This window comes from Symphalangus syndactylus, chromosome 21 (assembly GCF_028878055.3).
Source record: "Symphalangus syndactylus isolate Jambi chromosome 21, NHGRI_mSymSyn1-v2.1_pri, whole genome shotgun sequence".
Classification (NCBI taxonomy): Eukaryota; Metazoa; Chordata; class Mammalia; order Primates; family Hylobatidae; genus Symphalangus; species Symphalangus syndactylus.
In genome coordinates this window covers 24,623,876-24,643,467 of record NC_072443.2, presented here as the reverse complement: position 1 = coordinate 24,643,467, position 19,592 = coordinate 24,623,876, and the positions used below count along the sequence as shown (strand labels likewise).

The 19,592-nt window shown below is 38.7% G+C and overlaps 1 protein-coding gene across 12 annotated transcripts in view; it reads left to right on the top strand.

The window, feature by feature from the left end:
- Window positions 1-19,592, top strand: part of ABI3BP (ABI family member 3 binding protein) — a 246,050-nt gene that overhangs the window by 213,260 nt on the left and 13,198 nt on the right. For all 12 annotated transcript variants that reach the window (XM_055259016.2, XM_055259014.2, XM_055259021.2 and 9 more), the window contains 6 exons: window positions 2,033-2,110; window positions 3,860-3,952; window positions 6,874-7,002; window positions 7,532-7,600; window positions 11,226-11,435; window positions 16,240-16,348. In XM_055259016.2, coding sequence (XP_055114991.1) covers window positions 2,033-2,110; window positions 3,860-3,952; window positions 6,874-7,002; window positions 7,532-7,600; window positions 11,226-11,435; window positions 16,240-16,348 — 688 coding nt within the window. The remainder of the gene's footprint in view (window positions 1-2,032; window positions 2,111-3,859; window positions 3,953-6,873; window positions 7,003-7,531; window positions 7,601-11,225; window positions 11,436-16,239; window positions 16,349-19,592) is intronic.

Sequence of the window (19,592 nt, the reverse complement as noted above, 5' to 3'; positions counted from 1 at the left end):
TTGGTGGATTTGCATATGCCTTATCAGCGACTGCCGGCAGCCTTGGACTACTTTCTGAGTCCCACACACCCCTGGCATGGCTGGATAACACATGCTTGCCAGCTATGGCCATTTAGCCCTCATACAGTTGTGGCAGCTCAAGCCACCCAAGAGACAGAGTAGAGGGCTCTAGGAATATATTCACTCAGAGTTACTATGAGGAATGGCAGGAAGAAAATGATCAGAGGACAGTAAGTACTCTGTTATTTGCCTCTTAGTGCTGAAGGGATAGGCTTTGGATCCTGGCATATGTAGGCCTGAATCCCACTGCTTCCTAGCTGTGAGACCTTGGGCAAATTGCTTAATCTCCCCTTGCCTTGGATTTTCTCATCTGTGGGATGTGGATTATATTCCACACACAGAGGGTTGTAAGAATTAAGTCAAGTCATGAATATGTAAGGCACTTGCACAGTATTGGATCAAGATACTTTGTTTTTCAAGGGCAGGAAGATTTGGAAAGGGGCTGTAAAGAAGGGTCTACTCAAGACAGCCTACTAGCCTTCTAGGGTATATAAAACTTTGTGTTACCCTGGAGAAATAGTGGTAAATCAAACCTCGGCAAGCCAAGTTACCCCAGTGACCCACATGCAGGTATTCTTCAATTCCCTATGCTGTTCACAGAGTGACCACTCAAATGAGCCATTTCCCTTCCCCACTACCCCTGACAGTGAGACACAGGAGGAAGACTAATGAACCATTTGCTTGTGGCCTGCCTATGGGATTAGTCACAAAAGTCATTGCCCCCAGAAACATTTTTTTCCTACCACAAATAAGCTTTAATTCATGATTCCGTATGTAATTTCTCCATAATTTTATATATTTTATCTCTTACTCAAGCAGCAGAGGATGTGGGATTGCAATATTAGGTTCAGCCCCTGAATGTCATAAATTAATGTGAAAATGTCATTTTATTTTTGGGAGGCAAAGCTTCTGTTGTATATTTAATATATCTGCCCACACATTAAATGAAATCAAGTATATAATGTCCCCAAACAGTTTCTGGAACACAGTGAGTCCTCAAAACAGGGTTGTTGTCATTGTTAATGTACTAACTAGTATATTAATGTAAACATTTCATTCCTATTTTTAATATGTAAATTACAGTCAGGTCATCAAAGTAGTAGGAATTCTTTTTTTTAGGACAGGTCATTATTTCTGAAGTGATTTTTATTGTTTAAATTCTAAAAATGTCTGTTTCTATTATAATGAAGACTGTCACCCAAACTAAGGAAGATTATTTTATAATATAAAAGAATAATTTTTAAAATACAACAAAAACCTAATTAGTTCCCTGTGGGATTGCTACCCAAAGTCCAAGCCTGAGTATTTAGGCAAATGGCTGGTAATAACCACAAGATTATTGAGGGGCTTAGGAGACAAAATATCACACAAAGTGATTTTCAAATCAGTTTATTTCAAACAGTAATTTTGAGTTAGAGGCCTGCCCAGGGCTAATTTACAAATCCCAAAAGATCATTTGTGGTCTCAATAGCCTCATAGCTAATGCCACTCCAGGAATAATTTTAAAGTCAATTCATTAAGTATAGACCCAAACACATTGGAATTCTAAGGTGTATGTGTGTGGTTTTTTCTTTTAATGGGCATAGAGGGATTGGAAGAAAAAAATTTTTTTTGAATTACAAAATGTACTGATGAATATTTGCAAAAGGTGGCCAGTTACCATAAATGAAATCCCACCTGGTGAGGCAATACCACCCAGTAAGGCAGTGCAGGATGAGTTTCATGAAAGATTTGGACAAAACCACAATTTACCATGAAATGCTAATTCTACAGAGAAAATATCACAACTAGTGAATGTAGGGTTTTTATTTTTTTCTATAGCCAGATAATAGAAGCCCGTTAAAATGTCTTGGCATGAAAACACCAATGCGCCTGCTCTGCAAAGAATGTACGTTATTACTGGCAACTCTACCAAGTTTCCATGGAACATTTTCGCTATATGTTTATTCCCTTTCATTATCTCTGCTCATAGGGGTCAAGCAAGCACCCAGGCCATCAGGTGTTGGTAGAAATGTATCAGTGGACTCTACTCACCCCACTAAAAAGCCAGGTAAGGAATAACATGCTGACTTTTATGACAGCTCGGCTCTGAAACTTGGATGGTAACTGCAGTATCATTTCTTGTGGCAAAAACAGCCACAAGTATCAGAACCATGCACACAGTGCATGGGTATTGCTAGGAAAACATTTGGAATATTATTTTTGGAGGAATTAAAAGTGCTCTATGCACAAATTAAATATTAATAGGAACTTCCAATGTGATACTAACTGAATCATTACTTTCTATAATGTTCTGAGGGGCCATAATGGACAGATGCTGCAGAATCACTGTGGTTTCTAGTTTTTATCATGTTTAAGTTTTGGTGTTGTGTAATTTATTACAATATTTTTTTGCCTGAGATTACTTCAATTCCTGATTTAAGAGTATGCTCTATGTTATAGGCCAAAAGTATGAATCTGGTGACTCAGAATACCTTTGCATTGAATAAGGACTTTTATTAATGTCAACCACAAGTACACCCCTGAACACACACACACACACACAGAGAGAGAGAGAGAGAGAGAGAGAGCCTTTCTCTTACTAGTATACCAGACATTTTCCTGGATTGACTATTTTTCTTGAAGATTTTAAAACCAACATATGTTATGCCAAAAAAAGATATAAATTGTTTAACTATAGCACAAGACTTAAAATGTGGGTTAAAGTGGACTTCTCCGAGCACCTTTGACCTCGCCAACCTTTCTGCAAATTATAAAAAGGTGCCTGTTTACCCCACCCTTTAGGCAGACAATGAGAAAAACAATGCCCTTCCTCTGGGCTGGCAGCCTTGCATGAGAGTTCCTAAGTGGATGAGCAGAGCAGGTGCTAAGCTTTGTCCCCCACTTACACCTCCTGGGCCAAGTGTCTTTGTGCGGTACACAACTACCACAACTGTTCACAGCCTGCTCCCCACAGATACAGACTTGTTTCAGCCATCAGGGTTACCTCGATGTAGTGTTTGAGAAGTTCTAAAGGGTTTTAATTATAATTATATAATAGAGCTGAGAATGGAGTAAAACACCCACAAAAGGAGAAATTTTATGCTTTAACAATTTAAAACTAAAATGGTATAAGAAATTGTAGGCTCAAAATAAAAGGCAACTGGGGATAATGAAGTTCAGAAGTGCTCCTTGGTCAGAAGTCTACATGGAAAATGAAAGATGTTAAATTCTATACGTGTTTATAGCCTTTCAAAAAGTAGATATACCTATGTACAATCATCTCTTGGTATCTATGGGGGATTGGTCCCAGGATTTTCCTCAGATACTAAAATCTGAGGATGCTCAAATCCCTTATATAAAATCATATAGTGTTTGCATATAACCCATGCACATCTTCCCATATACTTTAAATCATCCACTATAATACCTAATGCAATGTAAATAATTGTTATGTTTTGTGTTTTCCTGTTGTTGTATTGTTATTTTTATTGTGGTTTTTAAAAAATTTTTCCATCCACAGTTGTTTGAATTAACTGATGGGGAACCCACAGATATGAAGGGCCTGACTGTATATTCATCTATAATGAGGACATGTTTTCTATATACTAAAGTGCTTTGTTGTCCCTGGTACATTACCAACATTAATTTATAGGAATATCTGAATATATTTGTGTGCAGTTTTCTGTAGAATCTATTCTCTGTCATTCAACTGCTAATTATCAAACATTATTTTTTATTTTTAAAAACTCTGTTTTTTTCGATAGTGAATCTTTATGAAGGCTTTATCTAAAATATAATCTCTTATCCACAATCCCAGGGACTCTCCGCCCACCCTTGCCACCCAGACCTACACCCCCACGAAGAAAACCTTTACCACCAAATAATGTCACTGGAAAGCCAGGAAGTGCGGGTACGTAAGTCATGTACCTTTCCTTCTCCCGCCATGATTTCGGTTTTACTAGCCAACATAAGCTCTTCTTGGCGTGCTAGCAACAGGCACACTATTGATGTGTGTGACACGTTTGTGTTGGCCCTGAAGACTAGACACTGTAAATGATGGCTTTCAGGACTTACAACCTGATTCTTGGACAGAAAGAAGGAAACCACCTCTCTGCATCTAGGCAAATTTGCTTCTTAGATGTCTGAGTGCTTGGAGCCTAGACTGAAGCTGACTCAGACCCTTCAACAAATGGATTATTTTGGACAAGATGCTGTACATTGCCAAGGCCCCAAGAATAATAGGTGTGATGACTTGTCATTGACTTATTCTGTCTCCTGAAATAAAATCCTGTGTGTCCCACTGAAAGCTCTCCTATCCAACAGCCTTCATGCCAGGCCTGATATGGTGCTCAGGGGAAGATTTGGGACTAAAATATTCAGGGTGACTGAAAGGCCTAGCCTGTGCAACAATACAGGAATATGTTTTGGAGGCAAGCTGCCTCTAACCTCCATGTCTGGGCACACACATTGCTCCTCCCTATAGAATGACCCTCTCGAGGCTTGGGATACTCAGACTTCATCCTTTTCTTTAAAAACCTTCCCTAACTCCTCGAGGTAGTCTTGGCATTGCTTCTCCGTTCTTGTCCTTGACATACACCTCTGTTAGGGCAAAGAGAAAATTGTTTCAGAGCTGTTTGTTTGCATACTTCTCTTCCCCTAAGAGACTGTGAGCTCTGTGATGACAAAGTCCTTGGTTTTTTTTCTCTGAATTCCCAGAACCAAATCCAGTACTTAGCACATAGAAGATATTTGATGAGTAATAACAAAATGAATAAAGGAATGAAATTGAGTCAGTAAAATTCACCTAGTTCAGATGGAAGCTTTACCTCATACTGAGGGCTCTTCATCCAGGACCTGCCAGCAAATTTCAGCATGTTCCCCATCTTTCCTCCCTCTCTCCAGAACACTACTCCCTAAATATTTTGTAGGCGGAATCGGGATAAAAGTGTTAAAACAGCTGTGAAAGATGAAACTGATGAGGATCGCTGTGAAAGGGAGTGGATGTCAGTGTTTTCACAGGATGAAAGGAGGCTGTTGTGATGGAGCTTGTAGGATGTCCCATGTGCACAGTGAACTCTAGGTCATTTTCCCATGGGCTGAAGGAGGAAGCAGCCTCCCATCCATACCTCTGGTGCCTTTCTGACTCAAAGCCCAGTGACATGGCCTTGCTAGGAGACCGGGTTTCCCCATTTACTATAACCTGGGGCAGCTGTGACTTGAGCTCCAGCAGCTTGCAGATCAGACTGGATGAGCCACAGGGTGATGCCTGAGTGTGCCACTTGGGGGCCCCCTCCAGAGCAATGCTGTGAGGCTGTGTGCCTTAAAGAGCAGTTTGACGGCCTTGGTGCCTGCCATATAAACCCTTGTTCTCTCCTGTCAGTAAACGTAGCTTTGGTACAGCCCACCCAGCCTGAAGAAGAACTGTAAATACATTCCACTTCTGAGATGAACCCTAGTCCCTGCTCTCCACCCTCACCCTCCACCATTCACCTCTAACTCAAGGGAAACGGCTGCACTGAGGAGCCAAACCATAACTGAGGGCACTGGTACAGATTTGGCCTGATTAGCATCACAGAAAGTGTATCTTGAATTCCAGTCCAATGTCCTGGAGTCCTCTGAGGCTCTCTCATATGTGTCTGTGCGCACAATCTGGGGCTGTCATGTGACATGTGCCACTTGCCCTCAATCTCCAGATCTACCCAGGCTTCTGAGTCCCACTGTCCTCACCAGGCTGAAAATGCTATGCTATGCCAGCATTTCCTGTTGACTCTGCCAACCCTGGAAAGCCCTTGTGGACTGCAGTGCAACTTCTCTTGGGTTTTGCTTGACCTCTTATTGTGGCTCACACCCACTAGGGTCAGGAACATGCATCCCTGGAGGCCCATCTGACTACTCAGCCCTGATTCCATGCTGGGCCATAGTCCTCGGGTCAGGCTTGTATCCCTTGACTCTCTATTGCCCAAGAGTGACTCCTTCTCCCAGGTGGAACATAAAATTCAATCTAGTCTCCTTTCCACCCCAAACACCCAGACTTGCCTGGACCTTGGGATGGATCCAGTTTTAGGGACTTACAAGTGTTTTAAGAGTGGAGGAGTCACTGTTGAATATAGCAATCAGGGTAGCACTATACTGGCCACCAGGCCAGAATCATGGACATTAACCCTAGGAATCTTTTTCCTTCTTCTCTAGCCATCTTCCATGCCTGCCACTGAGTCTCCCTGACAGCTCTCATGTCCACCCCTTCCATCCAGTCCCACTGCCTTTGCTGTAGTTCACCTTCCTTTCTCTTGCCTACACAAATGACTCAGTCCCTAAAAATAACATCCAAATCCATGATATTCAACTTCTTTCACGATCTGCCTTTCCTTGCCCCTCCACTCTCAGCTCTTATTGTACCCCTTCAAGTTAAACACACCAGGCAACAGCATGCTTCCCTGACACGGTTCTTGTTATAACCTTTGTCTATAATACAGCTCTTGTCTCTGCCTACCAATAATTTCTCCTGTATTGGCATATCCTCTGTGAAGGCATTTCTCTGCCCACTCCGACCCGACAACCCTCCATCTTTCCTCAGACATAACCACTCCCTCTTCTTACGCGCCGCCTCTGTGATGTTATCTAGTACTTTTTTACAATGTCTATAATAATGCTTTGATATACTTGGCTCATACATCTATCTCCCCCAAGAGTCAGGTCATTTTCTCTCCAAGGCTGGTCTATAGTGCCAAGCCACAAGGTGAGTGCTGAAAAACATTTACGGAATAAATAAATGTTTACAGGAAACTTGGCAGTGTGCCTATAAAGCCTGACTACTTTGGCTGTACATTACAGGAATCATTTCATCAGGCCCAATAACTATACCACCCCTGAGGTCAACACTCAGACCTACTGGAACTCCCTTGGAGAGAATAGCAACAGATATAAAGCAACCAACAGTTCCTGCCTCTGGAGAAGAACTGGGTTCGTATGGCAATCAGTTCTCACTGGATACTTAGCTGTGAGGTGCAAAAGATTTTAAATGTTGGTGGGGATGTGTGAGTCTCAGTTTGAGGTCTTCCATTTTACTCCATTTTATGATTAATATGGTTGTTTTTAATTTTAAAATTATACTTATTTTCAACACTCCCTTATAGAGTATTATCCTTCCCTTAGCAGATATAGAAGAAACGGCCTAACTCTGGTTCATAAAAAGATCTAGACTACCTAATGCTACTACTAAATCACATTGTTACCAACTACACATATCATAAGTTATTAGTGCATATTAACTGCTTGGTTATAATTTGTAATTCATTACACTATAGAACACCTTGCAGCAGGACACAACTAAAAGCCTTATATTGTGGATGAATATGTATAATTTTAAAAAATCAAAACTGCAAGCAGTTTACAAGGCGAAATATTGAATATCTTTAGTCTACAACTTTTTCATTGTATTGTGAAGCTTTTTTATCTTTTGCTAAAATTGTTCATTATTTTCCATTCTCAGAAAATATAACTGACTTTAGCTCAAGCCCAACAAGAGAAACTGATCCTCTTGGGAAGCCAAGATTCAAAGGTATGTATGATTGGCTGTGCATCTCACATTTGAAAAGGCTATTTTTGGTAGGTGTATCAGCCAGTTATTGCTGTCTAACAAACCACAAATCTTAGTAGCCTATTATAATAAGGATTTATTTTTCATGTGTCTGCAAGTCAACTGGGTGTCAGCTGATTAATCTAGGATGTGTTTGTTCTGCTTCTAGCAGCAGGTAGAGCTAGGCCTCTTGTGGGTTAGACTCAGGTCCACCCCACATGTGTTTACTCTGATTCCCAGGATGAACAACCAACAGTGACCCAGGGGAAGCCATTTTCATAACAATGCAAAATCAAGAAATGGGGTGTCTGAATGCAAAACCACATTTAAAGCTCCTTTTTGTGTCATATCTACCAATATCCATTGGCCAAAAAATGTCACACAGCCAAGATCAAATCAAGGATTGGGGAAGAATACTTATCCTATGGACATAAAGAATAGTTTTGAATAACAATCTACCACAGTAGGAGAGATATGATATAGAGCCATTTTTTTCTGAAATGTAACATTTGATGAATTTTAACATATGTATACACTCATGAGACCATCATCACAATCAAGATAATAACCCATCTATAACTTCCAAAAGTTTCATCATGTATCTTTGCAATACCTTTCTCTTATTCCTCCCACTCAACCCCCCAGTGCCTACGTGACAACAGGCCTGCCATACTATAGTATGTACTTTATGAAATTTTATATAAATGAAAACATACAGTATGAACTCTTTTTGTCATCAAGCTTCTTTTATCAGCATAAATATTTGCAAATTCATCTATGTTGCTGCATGTATATCAGTAGTCCATTCCTTTTTATTGCTGACTAGCATTCTATTATTTGGATATTCAATAATTTGTTTCTTTAGTAAATGCATTCATGGCATTGCTATTTTTTTTACATTACTGATAAAGCTATTATGACCATTCATGTACTTGTCTTTGTATAGCCATATGCTTTCATTCCTTTGGACAAATACCCAGGAAGAGGTGGCTACATGACATATAAGTGTTTATATAACATTTTAAGAGACTGTTTTCCAAAGTAGTTGTACTGTTTTACCTTTCTATCAGCAAAGATGAGAGTTCTAGTTCCTCCAAATCCTCACCAACATTTGTTATGGTCAGTCTTTTTTATTTTAGCCATTTTAATAGGTGTGTAATGGTATCTGATTATGGTTTTAATTTGCAACCACTTAATAACATTGAACATCTTATGTGCTTATTTGCCATCTATATATCTTTTTTGCTATTTCCAATTTTTTTGCCCATTTTAAAAAATGGAGTTGCTTGTTTAATGTTGAATCTTGAGAATCTGTACTTTCTGGATACAAGACCTTTTTTAGATACATACTTTGAAAATATTTTTTCCCAGTGTACGTCTTCTAATTTTAATGAAGCTCAGTGTATCAATTTTTAATAGAATTCACTTTCTTTAATAGGAATAGAGCTATTCAGAAGAGTTTTTCTTTTTCTTTTTTTTTTTTTTTTTGAGATGGACTCTCGCTCTGTCGCCCAGGCTAAAATGCAGTGGTGTGATCTCGTCTCACTGCAACCTCTGCCTCCTGGGTTCAAGTGATCCTCCTGCCTCAGCCTCCCCAAGCAGCTGAGACTACAGGTGCCTGCCACCTTGCCCATAGTTTTTGTATTTTCAGTAGAGATGGGGTTTCAACATGTTGGCCAGGCTGATCTCAAACTCCTGACTGCCAGTGATCCACCCGTCTCGGCCTCCCAAAGTGCTGGGATTATAGGCGTGAGCCACCACGCCCAGCCTGCATTTTATTTTGGGTGTGTAGAACCTTACATTTAATATGGCTATTGATATTGGTACATTTAACTCTTCATCTTGCTATTTGCTTTCTATTTTTCCCATCTATTCTTTGTTCCCTTTTTTCCTCTTTGTCAATCTTCTTTTAGGTTGAGTATGTTACGATTTCATTTAATCTTTTTTGTTGTCTTATTAGCTGTAACTTTGTTTTATTATTTTAATGGTTGCTTTGGGGTTTATAGTATGTATCTTTAACTTATCACAATCTGCCGTCTAGTTATAATGTACAACTTCACATATAAGAACCTCACACTAGCATAGCTTTACTCCCCTCTTGGCCTTTGGACTATTATTGTCATACATTTTACTTTTACATGTTATGTACATTACCGTAAGGTGTTTTTATTTATGTTTAAACAGTAAACTATTTTTTAGAGATAAATAATAAGAAAAACATTGTGTATGTTACCTATGTGTTTATTGTCACTGTGCTTTTCATCCCTTTGTGTGGCTCCATATTTCTGTCGGTATTGTTTCCTTCCTACCTGAAAGACTTCCTTTAATATTTCTTTTAGTGTGGGTCTTCTGGTAAATAAATTCTTACAGATTTTGTATGTCTAGAAAAAGTGTTTTGCTTTTAAGGTATTTTCACTACTTATTAAATTCCAAATGATGTCTTCTATTTCAATAATTGAAGATGCTGCTCCAATGCCTCTCACTTGCATTCTTTCTAGTAAGAAATCTGCCACAATCCTTATCTTTGTTGTTCTGTATATAACATGTCTTTTTTTTGTCTGCCTTAAGGATCTTCTCCTTATCACTTGTTTTGAGAAACTTGTTTATGACTGGCATATAGTTTTCTACATTTTTGTTGTTCCTAGGTATCTTTGAGCTTTTTGGATCTATGGGTTTAGAAGTTTTATCATATTTGGAAGATTTGGGACCATTATTTCTTAAAATATTTTTTTCTGCTCACCCACTTCTTTACCTCAGGTACTCCAATTACATGTATATGAGACCACCAGAAATGGTCCACACAGCTCAGTGATGTTCATTATTTTTAATTTTTATCTTCTCTCCCTCTTTTTGGATGTTTTTATTGCTATGTCTTTGAGTTCACTAATCATTTATTCTGCATTATCTTATAGGTATTAATTCTAACCAGTGCATCTTCTATCTAGTAGCTTTCATCTCTAGAAATTTGACTTGGGTCTTTTTTAATATCATACATGTCTTTACTAACTTTTTGAATATGTGGATTATAGCAATAACTATAATTCTTATCTGATTATTCTAACATCTATGTGAGATCTTCATTGGTTTCAAATGATTGATTTTTTTCTCCTTATTATAGGTAATATTTTCCTATGAATTTTACCTTTTATGTGCTGGATTTTTTTTTAATTATTCCTAGAATATTCTTGAGTTTTGTTCTGGGATACAGTAAAATACTTGAAGCTACTTGATTCTTTGGGTCTAGTTTTTAAAATTTATTGGGTGGGACCAGAACTGTGTTTAGTATAGAGCTAATTATTCCCTACTACTGAGGGTAAGATCCAGTGCCCCATAAAGTATGAAGTTTAAACTATACTTAAGGGGATCCAATTACTTTCGGATATTAGCATAAGCTAAACCTATTCAGTAAGTAAATCAACACCACCCTATATCATGTGTCTCAGAGGCAAGATTTTGAATTTTCCTAGTTTGAACCATCCACGTCATGGCTTTCAACCATCTGCTTATAATATGAGACCAAATGTCCTCAAATTATATTTATGAGCTCTCTTCCATCTTCTTCACGAGTTTCAAAAATGTTAAATGTCAAGGGTCCTCTCTCTCATAGGTCCTCATGTGCGATACATCCAAAAGCCTGACAACAGTCCCTGCTCCATTACTGACTCCGTCAAACGGTTCCCCAAAGAGGAGGCCACAGAGGGGAATGCCACCAGCCCACCACAGAACCCACCCACCAACCTCACTGTGGTCACCGTGGAAGGGTGCCCCTCATTTGTCATCTTGGACTGGGAAAAGCCACTAAATGACACTGTCACTGGTAAGATCATGGCATGAGGGCTGATATAGTGGGAAGCTTTGATAACAAGATACCCTGGGAGTGGGGTACCCTGGGTCAACGTTGACATGTGAAGCATATCTGGGGAGGAGCCAAAACTAGCAGTTTTGCTGCCTTTAAGGCACATTATTGTCAACAATGTCATAGGATGAGAAAAGATCATCTTCGTCCTTGTTATGGGCTCCCTGTTAATTTAGTAGATCTCTTCAAGCTGCATTCTTTCCATCTCCTCTCAGAAGTCTTTTTCACACCATGAAGAAGAAGCTAGTCTTTCATTACCAAGAAAATTACATTGCTGATTAATTTAAAACTAATTTTCCTTTCACCAACCCAATTTATAATTGACCTAGAACTTTCTAGCAGACTAAAGGTTACTTCAACTGTCTTAGGATAAATAAAAACAAAAATTCTATTCCTGATCAATTTTCTGCTCATCTTAAGAAATTTTGATTCTGTTACCACCCACCAATTCCTCTAAAAATGATTGTGAAAACTAAGAAACCCCGAGATACTCTTTGAATTTGTTATACAACAGTCTGGTTCTCCATAACGAAGAGGATAGTCAAACGAGAGGAGGATCAAAAAAGACTAGCAAGCTAAATCAGCTGGAGGATATAGCAAATAGCATGGTAGGTGAATTCCTGCCACCCAAGTTCCTGCCATGTACCTGGTGCAGGCAGGCAGGGAATAGAGGGGTCAACTAAGAGGCCATCAGGAAGAGAGAGGAGCAGTGCACAGGACCAGGTAGCGCACGCAGGGACTCAGGATCTGCCAAAAACATTTCCTACTGCCCGTGGAAAACAGCAGCTATGTCTCCTCAGACAGAACCATTGGATCTGGGCAACTTCCAGTGTAAGCGGCTTATCTTAACTAGCTTTCTTTACCATATTTTGTGAGTCTCCCTTTCTCATGCAAAGCTAGCCTTTGTTTTGAGAGAGAACCCACTGCTACCCATGGTTCCTGGAGATTTTCCTAGTCCTGCTTCTTTCCTTGGGACTGTGCTAATAAGTACTACAAATATCTAAAAATCAATTAATCTCTCAGTACTGATTATCTACACCCATTAAAATGTCTAAAACTCTTCATATACTGTGCTAGTAAGGAGTTCCTGTGATCGTCTGAGGCTTAGTTCTCATGAAACTAAATGATCTATAAAATTTCATTTGCCTTAAAGATACAGAACATTGAGTTGGAACTGGTTAATCTAATACATTTAAATATCAAATACACATCAACTTGGATATATTCATAATATCCGATGTAACTTTATTAAGCTGAAGAATTGTGCTTTCTGATTGTATAAAGGTTTAATCTCAAAAAATCATGGATAGAGTATACTTTATCCATCTAACCAAACTGCTTTTGTAATGCTGTTACTAAATGTTAATGAGTTGCTTGAGATCTGTCACATGATACAGAGGATTTATAACAATTTTCGTGGACAAGGACCACATCTCTTTAGCTGCAGAATTTCCTAAATAGAATTAAGTTCATATTTAACCATAGTTCACCTAGTCCATATTTAAACATTAGACCATTTGCCCTAAAATCCTGTTGGTTTTTCATTCCATTTTGTTTTGGTGTTCCCTTAAATACCACTTGATTTCAAAAGTGATTGTTTACAAACCAGCAGCTCAGATAATATAGAGATTAATTCTTATATCTCTTGAACTGACTTTACAAAAAGGAACTGAGATATAATAGAGTTATATCTATTCTTCCCCCTGAGTTGGCTTCTTTCTTTGAGTTGATGGGGACACATATTCACCTCCAGTGAAGACAACCAGGTTCAGTTGCTTCTACATGTCCCTTCTATACTGAAGTAGAAAAAGGTACACCCAAAAAATTGGCCATAGCCTGGATCCTTGGGCAACTTCAAGTTGTTAGTTATAAGCATCATATTCTGATAGTCCAAGAGCATGCTGACACAGATTTAAATCCCAGACCAGCTTTATTTTAGATATGCAACTTGTGTATAAAACTAGACTGTTTGAGCCTTAGTTTCCTTAGGTGTAATAATAATAATCCTCATTGTTATCAATTTATCCTGAGGAGAAAAATAAGATATTTGAATATGCAGCATAAACCAGAAATTGTTAATGTTTATCAGTAGGAGCAATTTTTGTAATGGTGGATTTATGAAAAGGTATTAGCACTTGAAAGTATTAAAAATGGGAAATATATATTTACAAAGCACAAGACAAATGTATATTCAAAAGCTAGAATTCTGAAATTCTAAATGTCTTTTTAATTAGGAAGAAAGTTTCTAGATCCATTTTGAGAATTCTGATCTTCCATAAAAAAAAAAAATATTAAATCAGCTTTTAAAACTTGAGCCAGGCCGGGCGCAGTGGCTCACGCCTGTAATCCCAGCCCTCTGGGAGGCCGAGGTGGGCGGATTACGAGGTCAGGAGATCAAGATCATCCCGGCTAACACGGTGAAACCCTGTCTCTACCAAAAATACAAAAAATTAGCCAGGCGTGGTGGCAGGCGCCTGTAGTCCCAGCTACTCGGGAGGCTGAGGCAGGAGAATGGAGTGAACCCAGGAGGCAGAGCTTGCAGTGAGCCGAGATGGCACCACTGCACTCCAGCCTGGGGTGACAGAGCGAGACTCCATCTCAAAAAAAAAAAAAAAACTTGAGCCAAATGGAAATCAGAGAAGACATGCAATAGAAGTTTCAACTACTAAAAGGCAGGTTTAATATTAAGAAGAATGTCATACAGTTGAGGAATGTCCCAAGCCAAAGATGCTTTCTGAAGGTGGTTGCTTTGGTGCATAAACAACTGGAGTGTCATATAAATTGTTCTTTTGGTGATTTGGCAGCACGTGAACCTTTCCTATTGGAATCTTAAAATGTTTCTAGTCATATTTTCAAGCCACAACTCAAGGATGATAAATAATAAAAGCAGCATAATAATAGGTACCACCTGTTGAACAAAATCCATGAAAAATAGTCAAGGCACTTTCCACCTGTACCCAATTTAATCCCTATAAGCAGTATTATGAAGAGATATTATTAACCTTGCACGGATGGGAAGACTGAGACCAAGTTCAAGGCAAGTGGCTTAATTTGTCTGTTTCCATTAAACTGTTTGGTTTCCTTTTTTTTTTTAATCAATTTTACTTGCATTTTAAGTCCTTCCATCTTTTTCTAACAAATATCCCTTCACAGCTGAGGAAAAAATATAAAATGGACAGATTTTAATTCAGAATTCTCTCCCTTCCTTTCCCTTTCCAGTCTGTTAGGAGAGCCAGCTGAGAGATAGTTTTGGATCAAAAAGAAGTCTCAGTGACAGCACTAGATAACAGTCATCAGTACTTTAATAGCTGCACCAATAGTATCCAGAAACCATGGCCACTGTCTTCCAGTTTAATTTTTAGTTTTTGGAAGAATGGTCATACAAAATTGTTCAGAAAAAATCATCCTCCTCTTGGGGTTTTTTAAATATGCAATGAAAAATCTTCCTAAGGCTGGGCGCAGTGGCTCACGCCTGTAATCCCAACACTTTAGAGAAGCTGAGGTGGGTGGACCACTTGAGCTCAGGAGTTCAATAACAGCCTGGGCAACATGGCAAAACCCTGTCTCTACAAAAAATTAGCTGGGTGTGGTGGTGCGCTACTCAGGAGGCTGAGGTGGGAGGATAGCATGACCCCGGGAGGTGGAGGTTGCAGTGAGCAGAGACCCTGTCTCAAAAAAAAAAAAAAAAAAAAAAAAAGGAAAAGAAAATCCTCCCCAAATATGAATTGGTGATTTGGGGTCTATCTGGGTTATTCTAGTTTTTTATTTCCAATATGCATCTCATACCACTGGGCTAAGTGCTAATAGCAGAAATCCCTAATATAACTTGCCAGATCTTTGGCAGCCTTTTCACCTTGTCTGATGCCCAGTACTTGCATATTTCTTCATATTAATGGAGCTGATTTTGAGTGGGGTTTATTGTTTGGGTTTTTGGTTCTTTTTTAGTCCTCTATATCATCTCATTATGTGCATTAAGCTAAGCCCCAAATGAGAGCAGAGAAATCAATGAACAAATGTGTAAATGGCATTCCCTTATTCTAAATTTCTTTCCCATTTGATGAGCCCTGCAAGTTTATAGAAATGTGCCTTTAAGTGAAATTTAGGCAGACCTCTATGCAGACTTTAAGGACATTATTTTGTTTTTCAATACGAGGAAAATAATCAAGGGGGCATAACTTATGTAGGCAGTGAGTACAAAAACCAACTACTCCTATAGTTCAAAATAATGAACTATAGAAAAGTAGAGTTTATTATTTGATTAGCTGCTATTTGCTGCTGTGATGCTCAACTGAAAGAAGTTTTCTGCAGCAATACCATGTAGCCAGTAGCCTTTTCCCCAGCTATATTCTAAAGCCCGTAGAACAGAGAACATGTCTACTCAGGCACCACTCCTCATACAGTGCTTTCCCCAAATGGGGCTTTGCAGCAGCGACAGACTATCTGATTCACCTAAAAAATCAAAGGCTATGTATCCAAAGCAACCACAGGCATGGCATGGGTCTTCACCACTTACCAGGCCTTCCTTTGCCTCTGGTAAAGGAAATGCAGAAATAGTCAATGAGCAAATCCCAAAATGCTTCTGGAGCCTTCATCTGCTGACCATCCCCGTATGGAATTTGCCGATGTGTAAGATCAATATGTCTCTAGAACTTCAATCTCAATTGCTCACTTTATGTAAGTGGCTTTTTTATGCTATTAGCTTCAGGAGCAATTAAATCAGCCAAGAAATAAAGACAAGTATATGTTGGCTTTTTTCACGTTACAGAATATGAAGTTATATCCAAAGAAAATGGGTCATTCAGTGGGAAGAACAAGTCCATTCAAATGACAAATCAGACCTTTTCCACAGTAGAAAATCTGAAACCAAACACAAGGTAAGCCATCAGTGCTATTCCAGGTAAATTCTGAGAGTGCAAAAGTTATAACCACGACAAAGGAAAGAAATGATAATCATCTTCTCTGTCTTGAGGGTGGCTCTAGCTTCCATTTCACTCTTGGGTTTTCTATATATAGCACTAGATACCTCTGGAGTCATGTTTTGCAAATACTTGAATTACTGGTGGGTTTAAAATTGCTGACAAGATGGTCTTGTTAATTAACAGTATGACATCTTTAAAAAAACATTTGATACCAAATGTTGATATTAAATACGAAAATAAAGAAAAGTCTGTGGACCAGTGACAATTGGACTGTGCATGATGTAAACTAGATCGGAAGCACCAAAAAATTCCTGGAAAGGAGAGGGCAAGAAAAGGAAAGTCTTGTGACAAAATATAGGTGAAAGTTGTTAAGAGTTAATACTTAAAATAACTACAGACTAGTCTCAGGCACAGCAATTCTTTGCTTTGGGACCTTTTATCATGGATAAAATGAAATAGCGTTTTGACAAGGGTTACATATCTTTAACATTGTTATTTGATAACTTTTCTAAGTATCCCTATTTATTACATATTGATACCAGGTTGTTCATATTGCTGTACAGTTTTGTGATTCTTTTTTCAATCTAAAATATCCAACATTTTATTAGTTCATTTTATTACTGAAAGAAAAATCAGGGTCTTAGACATTTCTAGAAACGTAGTAAGGAAGTTCCAAGTTTTTTTTCCCATAATGTTCATATTGTCATCAATTGATTGAATTGAATTGGTTATTGATAGTGACACTCAAAAGAGCCTATTTTGGCTCTGACAGTAGGGCGACTCTTCTAATCTTTTTGTAGAAAAGGAAGCACCATCTAATTCACTACAGGCAGTTCACTGTGTATAAACTAGTCCGATACTGCAAAAAGGATACTTCTTTCACAAGCATGGGGTTTTTCTTTAAAGTTCTCTATTTTAAGATATAGTTTACAACTGCTAATTTTCTTAAAAGACTTTTAACCAAAATAAGCATATGTCAGTAAAAGCCCATTTGCTCTTTGTTCTGTTTCCTTAGCATTTCCTTAGATTGACAGGGGGAGAAAGCCTGTTTTGCCATAATATATTTGAAGGAATGAGTGAAAGAAAAGGTCACTTAATTTGGACTTTTTAATAGGTGAATTTGTGCTTATGAAATTTGGCTTTTCTTTTCCGTTTTCTGCTTTTTATTCCACTTAATAAAAAGTGACTTGTAAAGTACAATACCGTCATTGAAAGGCATCCAGTTTCTAAATGTTCATTGTGGTTTTTTTCTGAATTGGACTGTCCTCAGATCTTCTCACAGTGCACCTATTAGCTAATGATCTGAATGTTGAATACAGTTATTTCAATATCATTTTAAACCCAATTTGTTTGTAAAAGGTTTGCATTTGCATTTCCATTCAGCAAATATTTATTAAGTATGGCTACACACACGAATAAACATGGTGGCTGCCCTTGAACTGAAGGCTAGAGGAGAGGCAGTTAATGACCAAGGATTCTACACAAAGTAGCGAGAACTCTGAATGAAGCATGCCCAAGGTGCTATGGGATCCCAGGGTGGGAGGCACTACACAATGTCATTGGAAATTAGGAAAATCTTCCTGAAGAAGGTGACATCTGGTCTGAGGCTTGAAGGATGAGTGGGAAGGAGCTAGCCAGGTGATTATAGGGAAAGAGAGTGTTAGAATAGTATACGTCAGTACACGGAGGGCCAAAATGGCATGGTTGTGTGCAGTGAAAAATAGGCTATTTTTACCTCGGCATGAGTAATGATAAGTGGATGGAGGCAGAGGAAACAGTGGGAAGTCAGGGTGGAGAGGGTCTTATAAGCCAGATCAGGAGATGGGGAGACTCTGAAGGGTGGTAATTGGGAGGATGACTTGCTCCTACTTTTCATTTGTGTTTTCATTCTGGCTTTTAGTTGGAATAATCACTTTTAATATTTGAGCCTGTTTATATTGAGTAACGGTTGCTGGAATAAATCTAACAAAAAATAACTTTTTGTTAATGTCTTGGCAAGAGTGCCATTTGGGCATCTGACCTGCCTGGTGAAGCAGGTAGAGAAAAGTGCCCCAGGGCTAAGATGCATTTTATTCTGTAATCACAGGTCATGGGGCTCACATGTAGCTTCTGGTTGTAATTGTTTTAGGACTCATTCTAGCTGTTTCTGGAAATTGCTTCACACTAAAAGACAGCATGGCCCTCTTTATCCTACCCTCATTATATGTCCTGTTTATTGCTCCTGTCTTTCGTCAGTGGGCCTTCTGAGGAGGACCCCTAAAACCTATCCTTACCTCAACACTCAAGACTAGCAAAGCCCAGAGGAGTGCCTGTCTAGATTTTTTCTTTTTTTTTTTTTTGAGACAGGGTCTTGCTCTTATCACCCAGGCTGGAACGCAACGGCGCAATCTCGGCTCACTGCAACCTCTGCCTGCCAGGTTCAAGCGATTCTCCTGCCTGAGCCTCCCAAGTAGCTGGGATTATGGGCACGTGCCACCACACCCAGCTAATTTTTTTGTATTTTTAGTAGAGATGGGGTTTCACCATGTTAGCCAGGCTGGTCTCGAACTCCTGACCTCAGGTGACTAACCCACCTCAGCCTCCCAAAGTGCTGAGAGAGATTACAGGTGTGAGCCACCACGCCCAACCCCTGTCTAGATTTAGCTTTGGGAAAAGCAATGTTAAATCAAGTTTAGGGCCTTCTAAATCAGGATCCCATGCCAAATTTTACCACTGGCACTAATTTGAGGCCATTCAGTATATGTGGCTTACTTAACATTATTTTAAGAATTTGGTATGGTTCAATGAAATCCATCAGGATGTCAAAATCATTAATTTTCATATAAATGATTTGGCCAGGATTATATTGGTAGTCCCTAACTAATGGATCATGACTTAGGAGTTGTAAATCAGTAGTCTGAAGTAAAGAACATTTTTCCATTTGGGGAAAAATATAATACATACGGATGTAAAGGTGCTTTCATGAACACTGTTTAGTCCTCAGTATGTGAAACTTTATGGTGGTCAAGGAGTTCAATAGATCCTAGCCCCCGATGAGCCTCTGAATGAATTTCACATCTCTCTTACCAGGTAAGTCGGAGATTCATTTGTCTATTCAATTAACAAAAATGTTTGGGCTGAAATATTAAAATATATTGAAATCTCCATTAGTAAAAATAATGAATTATGGAAAAATAAAATCAGGTAAATTATTTCAATT